Below are 26,562 nucleotides of genomic sequence, written 5' to 3' on the forward strand. Positions count from 1 at the left end.
TAATATGCTTCAGTGAAATTGTTCAAAGCAGTCTACTTTGTTCAAAGCAATATTTTTGACAAGGAGGATTGTTTGAATGAGTGTCTATCTCTCTTCCAAGGGAACACACAAGAATCACAGGATCTGTGTGTGGGTTTTTTTTGCACTTTCCCAAACCATGCTTGTTGTGCTGCTTATGGTTTCCACACCTGGGTTCAGCCAGGCTAGGCTTTCCTAGGTCTCTATGGTCAGTGAAGTGATAGGTAGTGAGGAATCACAAATGTCTCTCACAGAAGCAAACTTACCACCACCACCAACACGTGTGGTAGAGGTCGTCATTGTAGTTCCTCTGTGTAGGGTTCCGTCAGTTTAACAATTGATAGAGGTTACTAGAAACAATGCTTTACTAGAAGAAGAAGAAGAAGAAGAGTTTGGATTTGATATCCTGCCTTTCACTCCCTTTAAGGAGTCTCAAAGCGGCTAACATTCTCCTTTCCCTTCCTCCCCCACAACAAACACTCTGTGAGGTGAGTGGGGCTGAGAGACTTCAAGGAAGTGTGACTGGCCCAAGGTCACCCAGCAGCTGCATGTGGAGGAGCGGAGACGCGAACCCGGTTCCCCAGATTACAAGACTACCGCTCTCAACCACTACACCACACTGGTGGTGCTGCATAGTTGTTAGTAAAATTCCCCATACTTACTGATTTGTTTTTGTTGTTGTTGTTTACTCCCACCACACCTGTTGTGGAGCTAAGTGGAGCCTGGAGAGGGAGAGCTTATTAGTAAGAAGGTAGGCAAGGAAAATAGTCTGTCGCTAAGCAGAGGGGGGAAGGAGGGTCTGCAAAATAGCCACTGAGCATAGCTTTCTTACTGTTCTTTCCTTGTATGTCTACAGCCAGATGGGTAGCTGGATGGAGCAATGAAACACTAGGATTAAGCCTGGATAGCTGGTCCATATAAATAAATATAAATAATAAATAAACATTTATTTATATCCCACCCTCCCCTGCCGAAGTCGGGCTCAGGGCAGCTAACATCAAATATATAACATTGGTATAAAATCAAACAATAAATTACTTCCTAAAAACAGGTCAGAATCAAATTAAAGTCTAATTACTGCTTCCCGCAGGGTTAGGGTTGGGAACAGTAAGTGCTCAATGACCAAACATGGTTAATGCACAGCAAGATTTACAGGCCAACATTGTAACAGATTATGTGATCTGTTAGCTGCAAACAAGTCATAGGTCTGAGAAACAAACCATAGCTAAGCTAAACAAGCAATGGTTTTACATTGCGTCCAAATGCAGCCATTGGGCATGGACTATTGAAAGTTTGTTGTGAATAGCACATGGCTGTTAGTCCAAAAACTAAGTATGGTTGAAAGGTATTTCATACATGAGAACTGTTAATTGGTTATCCCTTGTTTTCTGCTACTCCCTTTTGACCTGTTCTATCAGTGTGTGCGTGCATCTGTGTGTCTGTGTGTTTAATCTGGGAATTAAACACACTGTGAATTATTCACACTGTGAATAATGTAAACATCATGACTTGTTGTTTTTTTCATTTCAAATTTTTACTGTTTTGAAGTAACAGCCTGAGCACAGCCTCTTAATATTGTTATCCACTCTTGTGTTGTTAGTAGGCTTTAATGGTCGAAGCTCTATTTTAAAATCTATGAGCTGGAATTTTATCTTTCAGAATGAATTTTCTCTAATTTATACATACGGTTAAAGGTCTGAAACATCCTGCCTGTTTGCCATGAACTTAATTTTCATGCAGTACATAAGGCCAGTCTTGACTGCTCATTATGCTTTGGAGAACAGCTTTTTGCTGTTACTCGAACAGTGTTTCTTCCTGGGCAGGTTGAATTCTCAGGTGTTTTACCAGGCTGCTTTCCTATCCACTACCTCATGCAATTCTATCATTAGTATTCCTGTAGTTGCTTAAGAGCTTCAGAGAGAATCTCCATTCCCATGCAACCATAACAGTGTGATAGGCGCCTCCCTAATCCTAGCAGTTCTCCATTGCTTACCCTTTTTTTGGCTCCATTGTTATAATGGATCCAGTGGGGCTAGAGAGACTTTGCTTGTGTTGCACAAATGCTGATATGTGGCAATTGCTAGTTCCTGGCTCTAGCACTAGGGAATAGATGGTGCTGAAGCAGAGTTACACCAGTTATTTTCCAGTTTTGTTTCTACCCATATCCATTTGTGTATCTCAAGCACTTATTCTATCATCGGTAAAAGATGGGTCATCCTAAACCTTTTGCTTTCCAGTCTCTTGGCCGCCTTCTCCTGTCAGTTCCTTTTCTCTTTTATGTCAAGTACAGTACCAGCAGTGTTTCCACTGTAGTCTTATGGCACCTTGTTGTGAGAAAAAACAGACTTTTTGTCAGGTAAATAGTTCAAATGGAGCCTCATTCCAAACCCTTGTTATTTCTTATTTTATTTTTAAGTATTGGGGGTGTCTCCTGCCCTGAAGAACAGCCCTCACCTTTTGTACAGACAGTGTCAGCATAAATTACTGTGTCCACAAAAACATAATAATGGATAGCTATGCAGCCCAAAGAATGTAGTCACAAAGTATGGCTATATTATGGCAATTGTGAAACATACATCTCCACTTGCATTGTCTTTTAGGCAGCTAATTTTCATCTGCTAATATTGAAGTAAAATTTTCAAATGAAGGAGACTGTCTTAATCTCCATGTAATTATTTAACTTTCTGTCACCTGTGCTTTTGAACAATCGTGACTCTGCCACCTATACAATGATAAGCTAATAAATCCTTGTGATTGTTATAAATTTAACACGTAAGAGTAATCTGGCCAAATTGGCTGCTGACAGCTGCAATATATTTCCGGGAATGAGTGCTGTCGGTGGACAAGTTGTTTCAGCGAGCATACAGGATAAGTAAAATCCCATGTTGTGTAATTTTATTCTCTTGGAGTTATTTACAGTCCCATACTGCAGGATTTATAGTGTTGTTTATTAGTAGGAAACCATGCATGTTTATCTTCAAAATGACATTGATTTTTGCTCATATTTTTATGTTGAGGGATTACTGGTGGCTGATTCATTTTCATTTTCTGTGAGTCATCACTGTCCGTTCTCAATAGCTGGCAGCTCTCTGCATTTTGGCAAAATGTGTGACACATTTGTATTGTGTGTGGCGGGGTGTGTGTGTGTGAGGTGAAATAATCACAGACCACCATTAAATTTAACTGGTTTAGAAGTGTATTTCTATATGAACAAGGTCTTGCATCATTTTTGTCCGACTTAACCTACCGTAAAGGCTGTGGGAACCTATGCTGAAATAAGATTAATCACCCCATTTCCCCCTGCACTGTACATACTCTGTTGTTACGGTTTTACTACAGGACCATTTTCAGAGCAGAGGCTTTTGGCACACACATGAATGGAGTAAGAAATGTGTCTGTTTCATATGAATTATCTCACAATAATTGTTGTTCAATACCCTAAAATGAGCCTTGAGCATTGCTGCACCAGGGCTCCCCCCCCCCCATTTGTTTGATGTTACAGGTGGGGCAACCATTTATAGAAGGCAGGTGACAGACCTGTTCTATGTTCTGAATATATGCAAGTATTCTTTCAGGTTTTTTTCTGGACAATTAAACAAGCAGAAATTTGTTGCTAAGAATGCATGCTAAAGACAAAAATCCACTTGCTCTTAGTGCTCTGCTGTTTTGAAATGTGACTTTGAATCTATCTATCCAAGAAAATAAATATGGCTGTCGGGAACTTCGGTGAACCCGTCCGCTCTTTGCCCAGGTGTCTCCTACCTACGTTCAGCAATGGGTAAAAGACTGATCCTTTATATTTATTCACAAACCCCTTCCTATAGAAATTTTAGTGTGAAAAGAAGCTTGTGTGTATGTGTGTATTGTGCAAGTACAAATGCATAAGCACGCCAAATGGTCCGTGTATAGGCTTCACTGCATAGAAATGTTCTTTATGCAGGGCAGGGCAGCCAATCAAAGTGTCATCAATTTCAGAATATTTAAGAATATAATTTTTAAAAAAAAACAAACAATTCAATGATATGCTGCACGTGAACACTTACCAGTTAATCTCCCTTGAAAAATAATGTTTGACTTCAGCCCGGTAGAGAAATGGTGCAAAGTTTCACCATGTATGCTATAAAAAAGACACATGACAATGTCATCGATCCCTTATTTTAATAGATTTGGGGTTTTTTCCTGTTGAACTGTATTTTATGTGCTAGTCAGGTGGATCGGTGCATATGAGCACTTGGCTATGATTCTGAGTTGTGGAGGCTATGCTGTACTGTGTTTATATTATACATTTATGCTATGCTTCATGTTAATGGAAGTTCATTGTTCTTCTAGGCTTTTATGTTAGCTTTTAATATTCAGGGTTTCTATTATGTCTGCTTTGTTTAAGGATAGGATGGTCCTGTGCTGATTTCTCTGGCATGTTTTCTATTCGCCTCCTCCTCTCCAGCTGTACTAAGGCACTCCCAGTTAAATATACTACAAGTAGGTGTCCCAAATTGCCCTTGACCCTATTCTGTAAAATAACTAACAGAGTGATTAATCCATTGCTGGTGTCCGGACATCTTTTCTGATTAACAAGTAGAGCCTACCTTGTTTTCATGCTTGCAACTGAAAACAACAACTTGCCTTTCAGAGGGAAGTTTAGAGATGGGAAAATCTGTTCATTTTGGTTTCTCTCTCTTTTTTCCCTACGCTTAAGTTCCGTTCCGAATCAGTTGGTGTTTTTATATCATTGTTATGAACATTCAGTAGCCTTTTAGTGCAATTTTCTCATAATATATACATCTTTGTATGCAATTTTGTCTAATGTACACATTTTTTTGCAATGAATTTTCCCTTATGTAAAATAGTTTTGACTGTTATGTCACCAACAGATGCATTTTTTTATGGGCAGTCTACTCCGATATGCATTTTTGTACATGTTACTTTGCTGAAGAATTTCATAGGCTACTGTTTCATTTCTCATATTGTTTCAAAAAGTGTGAGTTAATAGGTTCACCTGAAATGCAAACTGAATAAACTTTCTCCACCATTTGTCTCTGCAAGCAGTTCAAACAGTTAAACCTTATTTGGGAATGCGGATGGGAGAGCTTCTCTTGGTTTGATTTGGAACTAGGCTTGGGAAACCAAGCTACCCTCGCCAAAATAAAACTATCAGGAAATTGCTCAGATTTCCAAATTCAGAGGCTTTTTATGCTTCCGGTGCTGACATCCAGAGCACAAAAAGCTGTCTGTCCTTTTCCCTTCCATCTTCTTAGCTTTCTTCCTCCCTGCCCCAGTGCCAGTAACGCTGCAACACAAGGATAGATAGAGATGCACAACATTGGAATATGACCCAAGATAGAAATGGTACTTGGTTCAGAATACAGTAGAGCATTACAACTTAGACATGTATTTTGATGGATTTTGCTGACATCACTAAAGATGTTAAGACATTATCTGAGTTGGTTAGAGTGTGAGGCTCATAATACCAAGGTTGCAGATTTGATCCCTGTACAGGCCAGCTGCATATTCTTGCATATTTTTTGGGGGGGTGGACTAGATGACCCTTAGGATCCCCTCCAATTCTATTATTCTATTATTTGGATAAGAAAGGTGCAACATTTCAGTTCTAGCATTGTGCCTTTTAAGCATCTTTCGCTTCAAAAGCAGCTATATAATTTAGTGTATTTATATATAAAGAAGAAGAAGAAGTTGTGTTGTCTTTCTTATGACGGAATGAGCTGAACAGCAAAAGAACAGGGTCTTGAAATACTGCCTTCTAAACCCCAAGACGGCTGCCTTTGTTTGTGTTTTGCATAGCTGAGTGCGTGTCATTCCACACTGCTCTTTCGAAGGCAGCCACATGCTAATCAAAACATTTGTTTCTAGGTGCCAGGTTGACCTGTCGACCCTGAGCAAAGAGCAAACTCATAAGCTGGAGTTGCCTCTGGAGGAAGGGGAAGGCTTTCTGGTATTGCTGGTCACCTTGACTGCCTCAGCTGCAGTCAGCATCGCTGACCTCCCAATCAATGCCCTGGAGGACCTAAAGGAACAGGAAGAAATACTAAAGAGATATGTATGTAGTGCCTCTCTCTTGCTCTTGCTACGTATGATTGCAAATGTGAAAAACCATGAACTATATATTCAGCGATGAATGGGGGAAATGGCCTGTTAGCCCTAAAAACCCATCCAAGCTGTTGCTTTTTCAGAATGTTTATTTAGTACTACAGATTTATACTAGCCAAGTTAATATCTGCAAGTAATGCTGTTTATAATGTCCCAGTGCATTGCCCTAAAGATTATTCTATTGGTTCTTGCCGATTAGTTTTTGTTCAGTGCTTTTCAATTCCAGTCACCACGTGAATTTACTTTGTTGCTGTTCTCAAATGAAAAATTAGTGCCATAATTAAAAAGTTATGCCACTGATTCCCCCCACCCCAACAGTAAGTCAAATAGCTTTAAGAGTCCAATAAATAAATGGACCAACTTTGCTATTGTTTAGAGAGTGTTATGATAGGTTTTTCCTTCATTAATGCATAAGAATGGTGGTATGACCTTTCATAAAAATAATTGTGCTAAATTTTAAAATTGTGCTCAGATATTTTGAAAACAAATATTTCCCAGCATCCTCATAGCATGTTGGCTTCTGTGTAGTTTTGGTAAAGCAACAGCAAGGGGAGCTCTTACTCCAGCATTTATGAATACTGAACTCACTAAAACTGACTTACTAGACACAAAGAATAAAGAAGAAAGCTATTTTCACCTAAAATTACAAAGCTTTTATTGTACAGTGCTGCCAGGTGTTTAGAGGGCTTCTCTAGACACTCTGCCATTAAACCCAAGCTCTGACTAACAAAGGGCTGTTTAATTTTTTTTAATTTTAAAATATTCCTATTCCCTTGCTGACATCCTTTCAATAACTGAATTTAATAAAGATGTACCTTATCAGGCTCTGCAGATAACATGAAGTGCTAGTACTAATGCTGTACAATATTCTTCAAACAGATTAGCAGGATGTGCGCTTCAGCAAATTTATTCTACCTATCTCCACTGAATCAGCTGTCTGCTGGTGCTTGTACAAATCATACACCAATAGTGTTATCATAAACACAGTTTAATAGAGGTGACTTAGCAAGGCTAAACATTATATTTCCTAAACCAACTGAGAGCTAAGATACAGTGTACTATGCCTGAAAACTAATAATTACGAGTATTATTTCAGATTTTGGTATCAACCAAGACAGACTGGTCTGTCAGACTACATCTTAATAGATATAATGCATTTCTGATGGATTAATTGCAGTGATACACATTTTGATACCAAGTAGTGAGAATAATATTTTTTCTGCATTATCAGGTTAATGTGAAACAAGTGATACTGTAGATACTGATAATTTTATAACACCACAGAAATTGTCATATATTTCACAACTTTTTTGAACCTTGAACCATTTTTTTTTTACCCCCAGAATTGTGTCTCTGGTACTGTTGTTATAAAAACAGGATTGCATTCTGTAAAAAAGAAAAAGAAAAAAGCCTGGCATGTCAATTTATCACAATGGTTATTTCAGGCATTGTTATGTTTACTTACAAACTTAACTACCCTTTTCCCTAACATGACGCATACATACATAGCTTCAGAAAGACAGATTAAAGAACACAGTATTGCACAGTATTTGTGGAACTCTTGCCATTCCTATATGTTGTCACCTGTTTTATTTCCAGCGTTCGTGCTGCCACCCTTTTAGGGAATATACAGTGAACTATTGCTGTGCAGCTAGAAAGATTCAGGAATCCTTTTATCATCTTTATTTTATAGATTTTTTTTAAGCTTTCCTAAAGAGACTTTTCCATTTTAAAATGTATTTTGTGTCTATTCTTGAGACAGAAACCAGTAAATGAGCTGACCTTGCCATCAGATCAAATAGCCTTGCAAAATGACTCTATTACTGTCATTTAACCATTTGTAGCTGAACATCAGAGCCCTGCAAATTAAACAGGCATTACTGTTTGAACCATTATTTTATCACTATTGTATGAAAAGCTTAATTCCTTTTGGGGTGGGAGGAAGGAGGGCCATAATGGGTAGCAGACCAAGAGAGAGATTGTATGACCTTTTCAGAACGGGTGTGCTGAACCCCTGCTCCCCCTTGTCACAGTTTAAAAACCAGAGAAGCTAGTTTAGTGAAGAAGTTGTTAGCATTCCATTTTTATTATGACATTTCACAGTCATCCGATTTAATGTCCCTTGACCGGATTGTCCACCGTGAGACGATGGGCTTGAAATGTTATTTAGAGCATTGATAAAAGGTGAGCAGTTCTAAGATGACAGCGAGTCATAAGGCTGGTGGTGTGACATTAATTTTCTCCATAACAAAGATGGAATAAGACGTCATGGTGACAAGCTGTCAATCAGTACTGGCCCCTCAGTGTATCTCAATGCCATAGGATGGGGTATTGGTTCTCCCATAATAGAGCTGAACTGAGATGCTCTCCCTGACAGCTGCTGCAGCCATACAGAAAATATATTATACAGCCTTTCATTAAAAAAATAAAGAGGACTCATCTCCAGAGCATTTCAATCTTTTCCCATCTATTGAGGGCTGAAAGGATTCACAGCAAATCATAAGATTTCACTGCTATGGAAATTTCAGGCCTTCGATACCATCCAGGTTTTGAAGCCTTCAATAATAATCATAAATAAGAAGGCTGACAATCGGCTGATAAATCATTACTTTAAGTTGCATGTTTAAAGTAATGTATTAAAGTAATTTGCTTTTCACAAAATCCTACAATAATATTCTATGGTATGTCACTGGCCCAGATTGTCAGAATGTGCAGTAAATTGCTCCAAATCAGCTGACTAGCTGAATCTAAGTTCAAACTATAATTACCCCATAGAGCCCTGACAAATAGTACCAAGTGAAATACTGCAATCTCTCCCTCCACCCCCACCCCGTGTGTGGGTAATGTGAGTGCAGGTGGAACAAAATTGAATTTGTGCTTTTGCTTTTATCTTGTAGGAAATGTGAGATAAATATAGTTTCAAAACCTACAGAACAAACATGTAATTTCCACATGCCTGCCACCCTTGTTCTACATATGTGAGAACTGGAAAATATCTGAATTTAGATGCAAGCTTGACAAAAAAAGGCCGCCAAACCTTCTTGAGAATTGTAACAAATGACACACTACCAGCAAAGCATCTGTATTCTGATGCTATCTGTAACATAACTTTCAGAATCAGGCAGTTTGGAATCCTATAAACAGTGTTTGTTTAGTTTTGGTCCTATGATTAAACACAATTCTGATGATAGACAAATGTTTTCAAAAATTTGTAATAAATGGGCATGTGTTTCCATAGAAAGCAATAGATATAAATGCATTTATATGTGAAAATTGATGTGCCATATAACTGCAGCGCTTCGGCTCAGTATGCCAAGGTCAGACCTTCTCTGTACGCAATAAGCGTCTTAGGGGATTTATATTGTGGGCTTTGTGTCTGACTCTTATTGGTAAAAATGTTTGTCTAACACTTTAATAGTTGATATTTCAAGCAGAAAATATTCCTTTTTTCTTGAGCAATATACCACTAATGATTATCCATTAAGCAGCAACATAGTAGAAAGGAAAAGTAATGTCTACTTCTATTAAATCCAACTTTGCTTTAAGTTGGCACATTAAAACATAAAGAAATCCTGTTTACTCTTGATATATCCGGCTTGGGTTTTATATATACATAATATACATATATGCACACAAGTCTTGTTTTGGAAAAAAATAAAAGTTTGTTATAAAACATGATGTTGCTTTTGGAAGAATGATCAGCTATTATATAGTTTCCTTTATCTAATATATAGTTTTATACAAAAAGTGTATGAGAAATTAATGTGCACAAAATTTATGATACTTTTTTTTGAAGAAGTTGCTCGTTTTTTCTCCCTATGTCTATTTATAGGTTAAATACAAGTTGTTCAATGCATTAGTGATATTTTTGCCAAGAGATTTGGAAGCTGTTGTGAATGGATCTGCTTTCTCTAGCTGCATAAAGATAGCTCTAGTCTTGTTTAAGGTATCCCCTAAAACCAGAAGACATTTGCCATTTAAACACGGGCTTCTGAACTGCATCTCTAGAACTGGATATACCTCTGTCTTAGGGTATACAGAAATATCTTTTGATGCGTTGTGACTTGGGGCATTCTCTTTCAGCATCATTTTGGTGCACTATTTATTACAATTAAATATTGATATATTCAGAATAAATAATGCACTAACATGAAGCTGAAAGATGAGTGCTGTGGTTTAGATCTTTTAAAATCAAATACTGGGAATGGAAATAGATATTTCCTACACTGAGTGGAAACTATACAGTACTGAAAACACATAGTTGATTTCCAAGAATAAGATTTAAGAATAATCAAACAACCATTATAAAATGTGATAGAAGACGGAATCGCATTTGCCTGTTTTCCCTCCCTTTGCAAGCTCTTCCTAACTTCATAGTTTTTTTGTGTGTGTTCTAGAGTCTAGTGCGGATGTTTCATAACATGAAGGATGTGGGATTTCTCCAGGTGAAGGTTATCAGAGCAGAAGGTTTGATGGCAGCTGACGTTACAGGCAAGAACTACTTCAATTTTTGTGGTGATAGTTATCCTATTGAAGCATTTCTGGTTTATAGCCTTTTTCAAAACTAGCACTCTCGACAGGGTAGAAAACTTAAGTTTGCTAGGATCTTTGCAAATGAACTCTATCTTCTCATATTTGTCTTTGTGTGCAAATTTGTTTCAGCTACTTAACGCTTTCCCAAACCGTATGTGAATTGAAACAGTCATCATTTGAAATATGCATGTCTTTGAGTTTTTGAGTGCAGTTCTCTAGTTAAATGTGTACATATACTAGGGTAAAGCGTGCATATAAATGCATATATTAGTGAAAATAACATAAACCACCTTTTATTAGGGGAATTTGCTTTACAAAAATGTGTGTTTTAAAATAAATTTCTGGTGAATTTCCGTGAGCACCTTTAATTAAAAAATTGCAAACTAACGTGGAAACTGAATTTAAGATTAGAAAATTGAGAAATCAAAATTAACGTATTTGCCCATCCTTAGTTTGGACTTTGTACAGCTCAGAACCTTACTGAAAATAGTAATGGAAAAGGATTTTAATGAAACAATGCATCACAGCCTCCAAAAGGTTTCGTGTTGTTAAGCTTCATTCCCAGTGGGCTACAGCAGATACAGAATAGTAAAACAAAATGGAGTCCAGTATTTTGCAAGATAAAATTCACTTGTTCTTGGCAGGGCAAGTTCATATGTTAGTCAAAAACAGTATTTTAAAAAATTGTAAAGCAGAGGAGGGCTAAAAATACAGCTTCAGAATAGTATGTTTCTGATGGATGTTCCTCTGAAAATGTAGGATATCTGCATCAGCACTCTGGATAGCATCATCATGCCTGTTGCCATATTTATTTATTTATTTTATTTTATTACATTTGTCTGCCTCCTTTCTTCAAGGTGGCACATGTGGAGTTCTCTGGTGGTTTCTCATCTGTGTTGACAAGGCACAGACCTGTTTGGGTTCTGCAGGAATCCAGAATCGTAAATCTTCTTACAAAGTTGCAAGCATCATGTATCTTTACATTTGTCCAGAGATATACCTACTTGCCAAAATTTCTAACACACATTTTCTTCACGGGCCTTCTTTAGAGGTTTAACAGCTAATTCCACACCCACATACCCACTGAATGGATGGATGGATGGATGGATTTATGGCACCTTTCTGCCAAGGCAGTCTGCAGTTTTAAAATACTAAAAACAAATTGACTTGAGTAGGCCTTGAAGTTGTCTTTGTCTCCTTCCCACAATGTTCACTGGTTGTATGACAGTGGGGCAAGTCTGCCAGGAGGAGTAAGCTTTGGGGTTGCCTTTGTCTGTCTGCATCCTCACAGGGTAGATTGTGTCTATTGCCCCTTCTTGGGCAGAGAACGTAATGATAGTAATATCATAATTAGTTATTTATGGCTTTACGTTTTAAGATTTGTTGCATTCAATTGTGAGTTAGCTTAAGGGTTTTCTGGTGCAAAAAGGCAGGTAGAAATATTGCATGTGATGGTGGAAGCAGGTAGTCTTCCATTACTGAGTCAAGTGGAGGTTAGTCTGTTGCAGTTGCCTGCTTCTTCACTGATGGGATATGGGATCTTGCTCATTTCAAGGATGAGCAGTGGGATTCCCCCCCCCCCCAATCTGTTGCAGTACTACTATTATCTATGCAGTACATTACAAGGTGTATTTCTGCATGCTGGACAGATCTTCTGTGTTTGCAGGAATCCCTAGCTTGTTCATGGTGGGCCATTTGGATTAGGATGAATTGTGTATTTCAATGTGTTTTGGTTTTAGCTAGGTTTGGTAATGGAATGGTCACATTGCTTTCTTTTTGTCTTTAGCGCCAATATGCAAAAATCATCCTTATGTAAATAAGCATTTTACATCACAAATGTAGAAACGTTGGGGGTGCATACATAACCATTCTAGCATGTGTTCTGCTTGCAGAAAATCTTCCAGCTTGGTTATTTGACAAATAACATCCATACATCACCTGATATACACAATAGAAATAGACAGAAAAATCATATTTCAAGATGCAGCATTTTTTCCTTCTCATATTTTGTTTTGTGTTCCATAAAGCATTGAATTCCAAATTATCACATTTGCTATGAGGTAGAAAGCATCAGAAGGACCTTTTGTGTGCTTTCAAGTTCAGGTTTGAACAATACTTGCAAGAAATTGATTATGTGTTAGTTTATGTTATTAGATTGGTTTCAGTGCTTTATGTTCACACCTGCAAGTGTTGAGTCTTACACAGTTTTAATGCTTCATCTTATATTGAGTATATTGGTAATGCTTCTATGCAAACAAGTATTGCATAGGCAATGGTGATGTTTTGGTTTTGTGTCCAGTCTTTCTATACAAGTATTTCACAGACAAACATAAAAAGAGTATATGCAGAGGTGTACATAAATAAATGTTGATGCATGATAATAAATAATATAGTTGTATGTATGAATTAGGCTGCAGTTCTGTGATAACTTACATGGGAGTAAGTCTGGGTTAGTTCCTGGTTGGGAATTTCATGTATGCTGCCTTGAGTTCTATAATGGAAGAAAGACAGAATATAAAATGTAATAAATATATCGGAGGACCTTGCTTCCCAGTAAACTAATACTAATACTAATTTCAAGGTTTTCCAGTATTTAAGAGCCAAAATATTAACCTAAAAATTGCATAATTTTGCCTTGGGATAGACTATCATATTAAATGCCTGAAAATAAAAAGTAAAAGCAAATGTAAAATTTGATTAGATTTTGCTGAATTCCAAAATATTCTCTCAGTAATCAAAGAGGAGGATTTTAAAAAATATTTTATTAAGCTTTTTTTTTAGCAGGGGGAAGCATTTCAAAATGTACACTTTTGTCACAGTTATATTTTCTAAATGAGTGAATAAAAAACACAAATTATAACTGAAATGGGCCAGTCTTCTCCTTTCCACAAAGCACACACCCTTAGTTAGCTGAATATTACTAGAGCCAGTTGCTCCAGTTCACTGTTACTAAAATGTTGCTATCAGTAGAAGAGTATTGGGTAGTGTGCTTAAATGTAATAGGCATATTTAAAAGATTCATTGACTAGTTATTCAACATTAAACTACAACAATAATTTTAATTTTTAATCAAGTAATACAGACTTTCACAGTCTCCATGTGTGGATAAAGCTTTTAAGGGATTATATGGGGTCATTATTTCATTTGGAAGAATGGCTAATGAAAATGAAATGGCTCAAACTATGGCTTATCATGACCAAGCAAACTTGCAAGCATCTGGTGCAAAGATCATGGATCCAGCAATCCTACCCTGGTTTTGCTTTAGCTGTGCTACCCACCATCAAGCTATGGTTTGGCTGAACCTGGTTCATGGTTTGTCCATATAAACCATGAGCTGTAACCAAGGTTTGTTCTTGGGTTACTCTTCATGGTTCAGGGGAAGCAAACCACAGGAACTTTGTGAACTCTCATGCAGTTACTAACAGCAAACCTTTAGCAGTGCAGTACCACAGTGTTTTGGAATTGCGTTACAGTGAACATGGTGATTAAGGAAGATACAGGCTAACACATATAAAAATTGGGGGTGGGTGACAGCAAAATCTCGTAGAAGAGCTTACATGAATGAAATCACTTTCCTGAATTAGGAGGAGTTGCTGTTCACACAGCACCAGGTTGGAATCACACAGGTTGGAATCAGCTCTTCAATCAGCAGAAAAGACTTCTCGCTAGCAGAACGTATCTCTGGATCCAAGCCAAAGCTATGAAGAACCTGGACTGCATTGGTTCATATGTAATGTGAAACTATGTTTTAATGCCAGGAGGGGGAAGCTGCTCAGGCAGTGGAGCAGAGGAGTTGAAGAGTGTGCATTCTCAGTTCTCAGTGAGTTTCCATTTGCAAATGCTATCATCAGCCCTAGGTTTTCACCATATCTTACAAAAACCATGCCCTTGTAGTTATTCATGCACATTTTTAGCAGATGGAAATACCATGCAATAGACCACATTGCTCTTCGTTATAGTATTCTTTTAAATGCTGCCATTATTATTATTATTATTATTATTAATAATAATAATCCAGCAATCCTACCCTGGTTCTGCTTTAGCTGTGCTATTATTATTATTATTAATAATAATAATACCCCACCCATCTGGCTGGGTTTCTCCAGCCATTCTCAGCGGCTTGCAGCACATATAGTAAAACGTCAAACATTTAAAACATCCCGATACAGGGCTGCCTTCAGATGTCTTCTAAAAGTTGTGTAGTTTTTTTCTCCTTGACATCTGATTGGAGGGCATTCCACAGGGAAGGCACCACTACCGAGAAGGCCCTCTGCCTGGTTCCCTGTAACTTCACTTCTCACAGTGAGGGAACCGCCAGAAGACCCTTGGAGGACCTCAGCGTCCAGTCTGAGCAATGGGGATGGAGATGTTCCGTCAGGAATTTTGTGACTATTTAAATATAATTTTGTGACTATTTAAATATAATTTTGTGACTATTTAAATATAATTTGGTGACCATTTAAATATAAATGGTCACAAAACAGCTCACAAAGTTGTTTTCAAAGTTGAAGGATGGGCCAGTATGTATCGTGTGAAAGACATGTTATACTGTGGATATTTCTGTCTGTGTTTGACTGAAACTTGAGAAACAGAATATATTATTTCAGTGATTTGATTATTCAGTTGCTGTACTTAAACAAAGGTATGTAGAATTAGGTGATACAAGGGAGTAGGTCATCACTAGCACCAAGCTCCATCTTCAGTATAGGCATAGCAGCAAAACATTGGAATTTTGTTTTAGATCTTTCCAACCTCTTATAGTTCCACTGCTAAAACATGATTCTGTGCCTCTGTTCTGTGGAAGTTGGCTAGTTTTAAGGCATTTCAATGAATGTTTCAGTTGTAATGGCATAGACATCTCATGGTTCCACTACAGATCCAGAGACTCATAGGACTGGGATGTTGAAAACAAGAGAATTCTAGTCCCCCAAAGTCAGGAAAATATTCAGTGAAAGGACCCTATATTCATCTTACCTTCAAATCTCATGGTCCTGAAACAGGCTGTGGTATTTGAGGAAGTATTTTATCCTTTTCTCATCTTGTCAGATAAAGAATTAGAAAATTATTTTGGGATAAATGCATCACTTTCCCCACCTTGGTAGCTAGTACAATCATGCCAATAACTATTAAATACACATTGCCAACATATGCAAATCCTTTTTTTGGGACACCTACCAACGTGTTGGCAGCAGAGAGATTCTTGATAAGGAGAACAATACAAAATGAATGAACATTATTCATTGGGTAATATGGCAAGAGAGTGAAAAAATGGTTATAGTTTATTCAGATAAATTTACATTGATAATCCTAAAGCAGGGTGTTCTTGAATGAAAGAATGTGGAACTTGCCTTTCTATAAAGTTGGCACAAACCACCTTAGGCCAATTGCATTCTGATGTGAAATAATTCTCTAGCCCTCCAGTGGGAGTTTGTTTGTTTAATAAGATGTAGATTTTTTTTATCAGGTGTTGTCATGATTTATTTATTTTTTAAAAAACCTAATACTTCTGACAGAAAATTAAGAAGTAACAGTAAAAATTATGCTGAATCTTGTATCCAATGTTAAGCGAATCTTATTTTTCTTAAGAAATAAGGATAACCTGGTCTCATTAGTGAAGTTAAATCTAAGTTGCATTTGACAGGCTGCCTGGGAAACAGTTTATTATTATTTTTTGCTATCTGTGGGTTTTAATTAAGATGTGTTCAATTATAGTCTCCTCACACACTCACTCCCCCTGCTTGCTGTGTCACAGACTGGTGATCAGGGCGCTTTCAGATGGTCCGGCCCATGACTTTGACCTTCTGCGCGGTCCAGCGTTCCCTGGGGAACCGTTCAGCTCATGAGGTCTGATTTCACACTTCCAGGATGCCTCGGCTCTCTTAACAATGACAGGGAGACAAAGCCCTTTAGAACGGGCCGCACGGGGACTTGTTTAAATTGGAAACTAGAGAGGAGTCAAGGAACAAGGTTATGGACTATAGAATAGTGTTTTTAATAAAGAGCTCACAGCTCTGGTTCAGCTCAAAGAAGGTTACCTCTGTACAATTAATTGAGCCATTTATTTTGGCTTCTAATTTTTCACAGAATGGTATGATAAATATTAGCTAAAAGGCAAACGAGATATGATGTCATGCATTTCAACATTAATGTGGGCTTTTTAAAAAGCAATCAAAGATATATTTGCTTGGATTTCCCCCCCATTTTCTTAATTGCCCAAGGTTTGGGATTTTCCTGGATAAAAGATGGAATTTGCTTGACGGCTTACTGTTCTTGGATTTATTATCCTTGATGTTTCAATGCTTCGTGTTAGAGGCCAAAGGGAATGTAGCATGAAAGATGCAGTCATCCTGAATGCAAGTAAAATTCCCGGAAAACTGAATGTTCTTACTGCTTAGTATCATACTTTTGACTTTCATTTACGCTATTGTTGATGAATCCTGCATAACAGTAGTGTAATTTGTCTCAAACAAAAAACAGCAGTCCAGTATTAATTTCAGTTACAAGGGTAGTGTGCTGTTCTAGCTGGGTGGGAGAGCCAGCAGGCATCAGACAAAACACCAGAAGTGGCAGGTGAGAAGGTTTTGGATGGAGATTTGGCAGTTAGCAGTGAACAAGTTTGTAGCTACCAAGGTTGTGAGCTAATTCTGCAGAAATGCAGTAGCTCCTTGACTAGTGCACACATTGCTCAAACAAAAGCCATAGTTTATTTGAGTCTGGTGTAGACTTGATGACTCCTGAAATCCTGCACCTTGTCTAAGAATGAGGAAATTTAAAAGGCAACTCATTCAGTCACTATTGAATGATTTCATACTGCATTGCACATCATCTCAACTGGAAGGGGTCTACAAAGAGTGAGTATTATTGTGTTTGAGTGTGGAGTTATGAGTTTTCATTAGAAAAATCTTAACAGTCCTCTTTCTGGAGAGGACTCTGGCAATACATGGACTTTGATGTTCCAGGAGTGTTCCTGACTATGTTTCAGACAGATACGATTTTTTTTAACTGGTAAGCAATGCTTCAGTAAAAGTTTTCAGGTTGGTTTACATTTAAAAGATACAAAATAATAAACAATAAAAGAATAAAACTAAAAAACAACTGCATAAAATATCTTATAGGTTACACGTTTTGGGGAAATGAAAAGGTTTTTTAACTAATGCCAAAATGAAATTGACGTAGATACCAGGCAAGCCTTCCTGGAGAGATAATTCCATAAGCAGGGGGCAATGACTGAGAAGGCCCTGTCTCCAGAAAGTGACTTCCAAAAATTATTGAAAAGGCCTCCGCAGCAGGCTCCTCTGGCTTTTAATGTCTGTCGGAAAGCAGAGTCACAACACCTGGGCATTTATGTTACTAAGAACAGTTCATTTTCCTAGTTTTTGCTGTATGCTGCCCTTTGCTTTGCCTTCTTTTTCAGTATGAAAACACTTGGGATATTAAGATGGCTGAGATATGATCAGGTTGTTGAAAGCAATCAACACTTTGTGGTTAATATCTGAAAATGTGAAGCTAACAAGATGCAAACTTGTTTTAAACACTGATGTTGACTACATATGTTGAATGGAAAACTCCTAGCCTATTTGTGTTAGGAACTTCCCAAATGTATTATTAGAAGCTCCCGTTATCTGTAAATGCTTTCTTTAATATCTGAAATGGAGCAGTAGATTTTTTGCATATATTCACACAAGTAGGGCAACCCATCCCTTAGGGTGTCTTCCATACCTGTCTCCTAGCCCTCTTGCAGTTTTGAAGAATGCAGAAAAAGTAGGTCAGCTAGATATTACCAAGTCACAGAACCTGTGATTCACTTAGAAATACCTACGCTCATGCCTCAAACCCCTGGAATCAATGAAATCAGTTGGCAGATCTCCTGTTACTTGAACTCTTCTTTTGTCCAGTGTAATCCTTTGCTTCCTCAGGGTGGATTTCTTTTCCTTCGCCCTGATCTATCATCTGTTGCTTTGAGCTGCGTATCTGAATTCCGCCATCTTCAAAAAGAGTTGCATATGAAAAAGTGGAAATGTCTGCCTATGTTTATAAATATAAGTGGAAAGCATTGTAAGTGTAGAATGAGATTTATTTTTTTTAAGGTGGTGTGGCAGTATTAAGCTTTTTTAAAAAAAATGTGGGGGCTTATTGGCAAGGAAAACCTTGGTACTGGGGTGGCAGTTACGTGGCGCAATTCTTTTATGTTTATAAGTTACAATTAAACAAGAAAGGACAACCTGTTGCCTCAATCACTTCAGTGCAACCTATTTAGTGACCCCTGCGATGACCAAGATAGCGAGGTCAAGAGCTTCATGTGCACTTCTGTTTCTTCAGCAGTGGCTCAGATATTCCACAATCCAGTCAACCCCACAAAATTATGTTCCTAATGCCTACATTTCCCTCATGCATCTTGTTTGTCTTGGATGCTTGGTCAATCACACTTCCTCAATTCTGCAAACACCTTTCATTCTCTTTCTGCTACTTATGGCAAGTCTCCACATCAGCAGTTAACTTTTATCTTCGTGCAGCACTCATGTCTGTGAACCTCAGTCCTCTAGTTCTTTGCTTCTAAAAGCTCCAGGTAGTTGCATTCTCCCATTGCCTGTGATGGTTATCATGCTGGGTTGGGTAACAGTGCCACTTTGTGGTTGAAGCCAGGAATTAGAACTTGAGGGAAGCTGTCAGCTCCCATAATTCACTTAGCTTCCTGCTTTCGTTTTTATTGAAGCTTTTTCATAAAACTATACAGTAAAAAACTAATCAAAATTTTTAAAAAATAGAAAAGAAAATGCAAGGGTAAATCTTAACCCTTGTCTCACACAGAAAGGGGGAGGGTCCTTCCAGCCCTCACCTGGGAACTTCCCTTTCGTCTCCCATCCTCCCACTCTGGGCATCTTCCCTTCCTGCCTCTCACACAGGAAGAGGCCACTCGTTGGCCATTTGAAATGCAGCTGCTGGCGGGAACTTGAGCCAACTACCCAGGCGGCTTGGAGGAATTCCCCCAATTGCTGCCTGGCCATGTCTGTTCCATTCTAGCTGCCCAGGGATAGACACTGAGCACCCACTGCCAGATCCAAAGGCATATCCTTCCTCTGTCCTCCTTTTGTCTGTTGGAGTCCCTCAGTGCTTGTGTTTGACCCTCTTCTAAAGAAGACCAGTGGACATTGCCTGTAGCTTTCAGTACCACACAATATGCTGATGACACCCAGCAATTCCTGTATGGTGGTACCTCAGGTTACGAACTTAATTCGTTCCGGAGGTCCGTTCTTAACCCAAAACCGTTCTTAAGCTGAGGATCGCTTTCGCTAAAGGGGCCTTCACTGACACCCCACCACCGCCACATGATTTTCATTCTCATCCTGGGGCAAAGTTCTCAACCCGAGTTACTATTTTCGGATTAGCAGAGTTTGTAACCCAAAGCGTTTGAAACCCGAGGTACCATTGTATTCCAGAACTTTATTCCTGCATTCAATCGCACATCTACAGCTGCCTGTCTCGTATTGTCACTTGGATGCTTCTGTCATTTTAACTGTAATACTTCAAAGACAGAACATCTTATCTTCCTTCCCAAGACCTCCTCTCCTTATACATTCTCCATCCACTCAATTTAACAGGTACAGAGCCTCAGTTTTCTTCTTCCTCTCCCTTTTTTACTTCCCATATGCAATTTGTGGCCAGCCTATAATTCTTCTTCCCTTTGCATATAGCGCTGCAAAATTATGCTTCTTCCTTTCAGTGAAAATTGGATAATGCTCTGGTCCTTTCTCACTTGCCCTATTTCACTTGCTACCTTATGCAGATTATATTACTGCAGTGCATTATATGTGGGGCTACCTTTGAAGGCAAATTCAGATTAGACAGACTCCTAGTCTTCTAGGGCTGCTGCCAGTCACTAGATAAATCAATGGCCTTGACTTGGTATAAGACAGCATCCTAAATTAGGAAACTACAGTTTGGAATGCACTCAGATGCAATGTTGTTATTGGCATCTATCTGTCTCAAGAGACAATGGAGCACCCCTCCAGAGGTGAAGTCAAATCACTGGAGAATCACAATGCTTGCTGTGGCCGAAGAGACCAGAAACTTGTAACTGCTGCCTCCAATGTTCTTTCTGCTGTATTAGCAGCACCAAAGTGACCTCTCCGGGACACAAGCCTGTGTAGTACATATGAAGGTCCTGGGCTACCTAGATGACAAGACCCCCCTATTGGCCTCGCTGATGTGGTGTACAGAAAAGCAAAGCAATGCATTTGGCATCACCTTTGTCACCAGCTTGGCTGTAGGAGTTGCCGGAATGACATCTCGTCCATTCCTATGCCCGTTTGAAGGTGCTAGTCTTTTAAAGCTCTTCATGACGTGATACCAGGGTACATGAAGGATCACTTCTTTCCATATGTCACACACTAAGCACTTCATCAGAGTCTCTTCTCTGGGTTGAAGTTCAACATGTGGTCACCAAGAAAAGATCCTGCTCATTAGTCTCACATAGAAGGTACATACATGTTGCAGTCACAACAAAGAAGTAAAGTTTCCAAATACGGTAAAAGATCGCACCTTAGGACAATTTGCTATACATATGTCTTTAGGTTTGTGGGATCATTTTTAAAGTAACTAGATATTTATATCCATTTTTTCAGAAAATATGCTTATTATTATTTATAAAATATATATACCACCCTTCATCCAGAGTGGTTCAGAATATTAAAAGACAATATAAAAAAACAACAAAATACATAATAAGAATAGGAGAAAAGCAAACCAGTCATCCCACCCACCCACATAATGAGAGATGTGGAAGTGATTTTGTGCAAATCTAATATTATTTTAAGGCTTGTAATAAATACTCATAATCATTTTCACATGGTGGAAGACCTTAGACATTAAGCCCCTGCATTATTGATATGCCTATTGTGCACCCCTGATTTAATCATGCCTATATTTTGCATGTTAAAATTATTAACCTATAATATTGATTCTCTTGTCTATGCACCGTGAGGAAGCTAAATTGATGTGATTATATATTTGGAACGCATGAATTTGTGTGTTGCCAGACTAAATCAACACAGTGAAGAGTATTTTCGTAACGGTAATGCTATTATGATATGTTAAAATTATTTGTGACCTTAACATTAGCTGCTGAGAGTTAATTATAAAATAGATTTTAGTTGTAGTAAAAAGATGAACTTTGGACTTATTACTACAAATATATAGGCACACACCCCCATGTGCATTTTTGCAGACAGCTTGAAATAAATAAATAAATAAATAAATAAATAAATAAATAAATTGGCTTTCCCTTGCTTGGGACTACTGCTTGAGCAAGGGAAGACAGCCGCCTTCTACTCACCTCCGTGCCCCCCCATCCTGGCACCAATTCTTCTGGACACCTTCCTTGGCCCTCACCCTGCATGGCCAGCTGTTGCTACTCTGGGCACTAGCTCCCCTCAGCCAAGCAGGAAGGCTTGGGATAGGTCGGTCAGTGGCCCTGAGTGATTTCCAGGTTGAGTTTCAGTCTCTCTCTCTCTCTCTCTCTCTCTCTCTCTCCACGCACCCTCCACACGTTACCTGATTTCACTTATGTGAGTGGGGCCCTGGAATGTAACACCCATGGGGGGGGGGCGCTGTACTGGCCTTTGTTGTTTGTTCAAGACCAGCACTGGAGGCCCTTCTCCAGGTTCCCCCTTTGAGAGAGGGTTGAAGGTTGTGGAAAAGGGAGAGGGCCTTTTTGGTTTTGGCCCCCTGGTTATGGAATACTTTCCTCAGTGAGGCCTGCTTGGTACTATCATGACCATATTTTTGATGCCAAGTTAAGATCTTTCTTTTCTCCCAGGCGCCTGTTGATTTGTGATATAGTGATTATACTGTTGTTTGACTGGTCATCATAAATTGGTTGGTGTGGTTGATGCTCTTAATCATGGGTAGGCAACCTAAGGCCCTGGGGCCGGATACATGAGTAGAATGTGTGCTTTTATTTAAAATGCATCTCTGTGGGTTATTTGTGGGGGCATAGGAATTCATTCATTCCCCACCCCCCAAAAAATAGTCCGGCCCCCCACAAGGTCTGAGAGACAGTGGTCTGACCCCCTGCTGAAAAAGTTTGCTGACCCTTGTAATACTGGTTTTATCTGGTGATGTCTTTAGGTATTTGTGATTATGTGTATTTTATTGTTTGTTTAAATTGTGATGGCTTTACTTTAAATTTCTTTTGTTTCACTAGTGGTGGTTGATGAATTCATTCTTCAAGTTTGGGATAAATGATATTTTTTGCAAAATAAAAGCATCAACTGCAGTTGCATATTTAAAATAATTTTTATTTGCCATTAAAATTCATAATGTGCACATTAACCTGTGATGGCGTTTGAATCAATATTGCCGTTTGGAAGATGTGATTCCTGGACAGCTTTGCTAAATATTGATTTAATTGTCATTTGTTTAAGGTATGAAACAAATTGCATGGCTTACTGATATTGTTAATCTGGCCCCTTTGAACTGCTGAATCTATGGGTTCATGTAATACATGGCATTACATTACAAAAATATTGAAATTATTGTAGAATACAATTGTCTTGTGCATTAGATTTGCTGGATTGCTGCAAGATCCATCAGGGTTTTCCCCCCAACCATTTTACCATCAATATTAGATCAGGGGCATTAGATCAGGTCTTACCACTTCTTCCCCCCCTCTCCCTTTCAATTTATGCCAACATGTTTAATGTGGTAAAATTGAGCTTGTGTCTATTGGCTGTTTGGCAGTGTATTGTGAATGGGAAGAGTTTTCTTGATGGAAATTCACTGTGTTGTCTGAAATATGAATTCACATGGAAATTGGCATTAATACATTGTTGTATTACGTTGGATAATTATAACACTTAACTTGGCAACATAGAGTTCAATGAGATTTACGCTCTAGTAAGTATTAATTTAAATATTTGTAGAATTGAAGTCTAAATTAAATTAAAGGCAACATGAATGGTGAAATTAGTTATTTTCAAAGGGAATTAAAATTGGTATATTACTAATGTTTTATTTCCCCCCCAGCACAACCATATTTCATTACTCCAAAATTAAACCTAAACCTTGCTCTCTGCATTGTGCAATATGGATTTGTTATCAAAACTAGGCCCTGTTTCCTTAGTTTTCTAACTGTCCAAATAATTTTTGATCTGTTGATCAGCATTTGACACTCTAAAACTTTAAGTATGTCTTGTTCCACTGCAGAATTAGTGAGTAAACATGCAGGTTGCTTTCATTGTTATAGTGTGAATTCAAGTTGCTGTACATAGAATGTAAAGATAATTTTAAGTTGCAAAGTATTCATAATATTGTTAAATGATCTTTTCCCAGGTAAAAGTGATCCATTTTGTGTAGTTGAGTTGAACAATGATAGACTGCTGACCCATACGGTGTACAAGAATCTTAATCCTGAATGGAACAAGATCTTCACATTGTAAGTCTTAATGTTTCGCTTTTGAATTTTACTTGTATACCTGGCTAATCATTTCAAAGCTATCAAGATAAAGCTAAATTTTTTTGATTTCTTAAGTGGAGCAAGAGATTTCATTGGAACGAACAGAAGTATAAAGTAGATAATTTCTCTCTTTGATTTTGCCTTCTGAGTGATGATACTCCAAATGTCAATATACTTTGAAGGTACCATAGTATACTGCTGTGCAGCTACTAGGCTGAAACTTTTTAATGTTCATTCCAATAATTTTTAGAATTTATTGGGCAGTTTTACCCATATTCCTGACCACCCATACTGCTGCTACCGAGTTGATGCTGAGGAAGATGTCCAATATAACCCCATTCATGTTATTTCAACTTTAAATGTGAGTAAGCAAACTCACCAATACTGGACTCAGAATAATGCTGATTTTCTTTCACAATGATCCTCTCTTGCATTTAGAACTGTAGGGCAGAGTCTGAGAATCCTGAACATTTGTTGACCCTCATAATAGTATCTTGAATGCTAGGCCTGTTGGCTCCTTCATTATATTGAGATTATTCCTCTGAATTAATTTTAGAGGGGAGGGGAGGAACCATAGAGGTAAACAAAAAGTTAGAGTGGATAAAGTGGCAGTGAGTATGGAAATATTATTGGAGCTTTTATATATTGTTTTCCTTGGTGCATTTATCCTGGAGGTGTGAATTTGGTTTATTAACTTTAAAAGGTGAGCAGGATGAAATTCTCATTGTCTTTACTAAATCAGTGGTTTATGGAGGGAAACTGAAGGCCTGTCGTGATTATAGGTGAAAGCCATTGCTCAGTAGTACAGCACGTGAAACCTTGCCTGATGACAGAGGGTTGGGCTACACAGTCTGCTGAACAGCAGATTGTTGGCACACAACCCTTCAGCTCTGTTACTGTGATTATTCACATAATGAATGGGAGCTGGATATAGGAAAGAATATTAAGAGGCTTATTCTTCTGTAAGATCTTATTTTCCCCCTCTTATTAATTATGCTCATTCCTTTGCTTTTTGTAATGTTCTGATCTCCGGTCTGTTGGAGTGAAGATGATATTTTAGATTAAAAGCCCTAATCAAAGGGGTTTCCTCTAGCATCGGGGCGCTGTGCTAGATGGAGTTGCATTACAACTTTAGAATTCTGTGAAACTTCTATTTATGAAACACTCTTTGTGATGGAAAATTACTTCAATACTTAATAGTTTCTCAGTGGCAATATTTTGAAACATTTAAAAATTAAAGAATCAGGCATCTTTTTTTTTCTATGGCTGCTCCAACTGCAGTACAACACAAAGCGAAAGTAAATCTGTTTCAGGTTTGTTTGTTTTTGCTGCTTCACTATCCACTAAATGTTCCCAGCTGGAAGCTTTAGTCTTATGTGTGTTCAGGCAGTCGCCTTCTACATTTTTGGTTTTATAAGAACCAAGTTACCGGTAATACTTACCATGTAGCCTGTAAGATCTATTTAACCCCCTTCCCCCACTTTCTTTGTGAGATTGAAGAAACACAACAATAAGCTATCAATTTAATTGTTATCATTATTGTTATTTGTTTGTTTGTTTATTATCTGCCCTTCACCTTAAGGTCCCAGGGTGGGGCATAACATTAAAACAGAATATTAAAACTGTCTAAAACACCTTACAATCAAAGAATAAGGTGAGTCAAAAATATACACCTCAAGTGTTCAATTCCAGGGTGAAGAGGTGTGTATTAAGGGGTGCATCCCCATTCAGCATTCTGTGTATTTGCAAAATATGCTGCATTCAGTGCTAATTTTGTTTATATGCAAAAGTTCCAACAATCAACCCCCATTATTTCATTATACAACATCTCAGTTAACTATTGCAAATTATCTTGAATGCAGTATATCATGAGTCACACATCTTTAATCTTTGATTTTTGTCCCACTCCTTACTTGTATATATTTTTCAAAGTTGATTATGCCACATTCCTCTATGTATTACCTGGATATGAAGTGCTAATTATTTTTCCAATGTAAATATCAGTAGCACCTAAATATTTATAAAAGTACACATGGAGCTTGTTTAGACATAAGGGCCAAGCTATAGTTTAGCGTAAACATGAAGGCTCCTGGGCAGGCATAGGAAAACTCAGCCCTCCAGATGTTTTGGGACTACAACTCCCATCATCCCTAGCTAACAGGACCAGTGGTCAGGGATGATGGGAGTTGTAGTCCCAAAACATCTGGAGGGCCGAGTTTGCCTACGCCGGCTCTTGGGAAGAAAATTCCATGCAGCTGCTTAGTTCTTCCTCTGGTCCTGATGGTGTAAGCTAAGTCATTGTTTGACTTAGTCATCCAAATTTGGGGTCATGTCTTCTCTAGACAAACCATGATCTTGGAACAAAAGCTTATTCTTAGGGTTTGTATGGAGAAGAAGCATAGCCGCAAGAGGCCTGGAAGAGGCTTGCATCAGGCACAATCTCCTCTTTGGGG

The 26,562-nt window shown here is 38.2% G+C and overlaps 1 protein-coding gene across 11 annotated transcripts in view; it reads left to right on the forward strand.

The window, feature by feature from the left end:
• The window catches only part of MCTP1 (multiple C2 and transmembrane domain containing 1), a 166,912-nt gene that overhangs the window by 71,230 nt on the left and 69,120 nt on the right, over positions 1–26,562 (forward strand). For all 11 annotated transcript variants that reach the window (XM_083403796.1, XM_083403800.1, XM_083403799.1 and 8 more), the window contains 3 exons: positions 5,887–6,073; positions 10,521–10,614; positions 23,986–24,088. In XM_083403796.1, the coding sequence (XP_083259922.1) occupies positions 5,887–6,073; positions 10,521–10,614; positions 23,986–24,088 (384 nt within the window). The remainder of the gene's footprint in view (positions 1–5,886; positions 6,074–10,520; positions 10,615–23,985; positions 24,089–26,562) is intronic.

This window comes from Podarcis tiliguerta, assembly GCF_965153285.1.
Source record: "Podarcis tiliguerta genome assembly, chromosome: 11".
Classification (NCBI taxonomy): domain Eukaryota; kingdom Metazoa; phylum Chordata; class Lepidosauria; order Squamata; family Lacertidae; genus Podarcis; species Podarcis tiliguerta.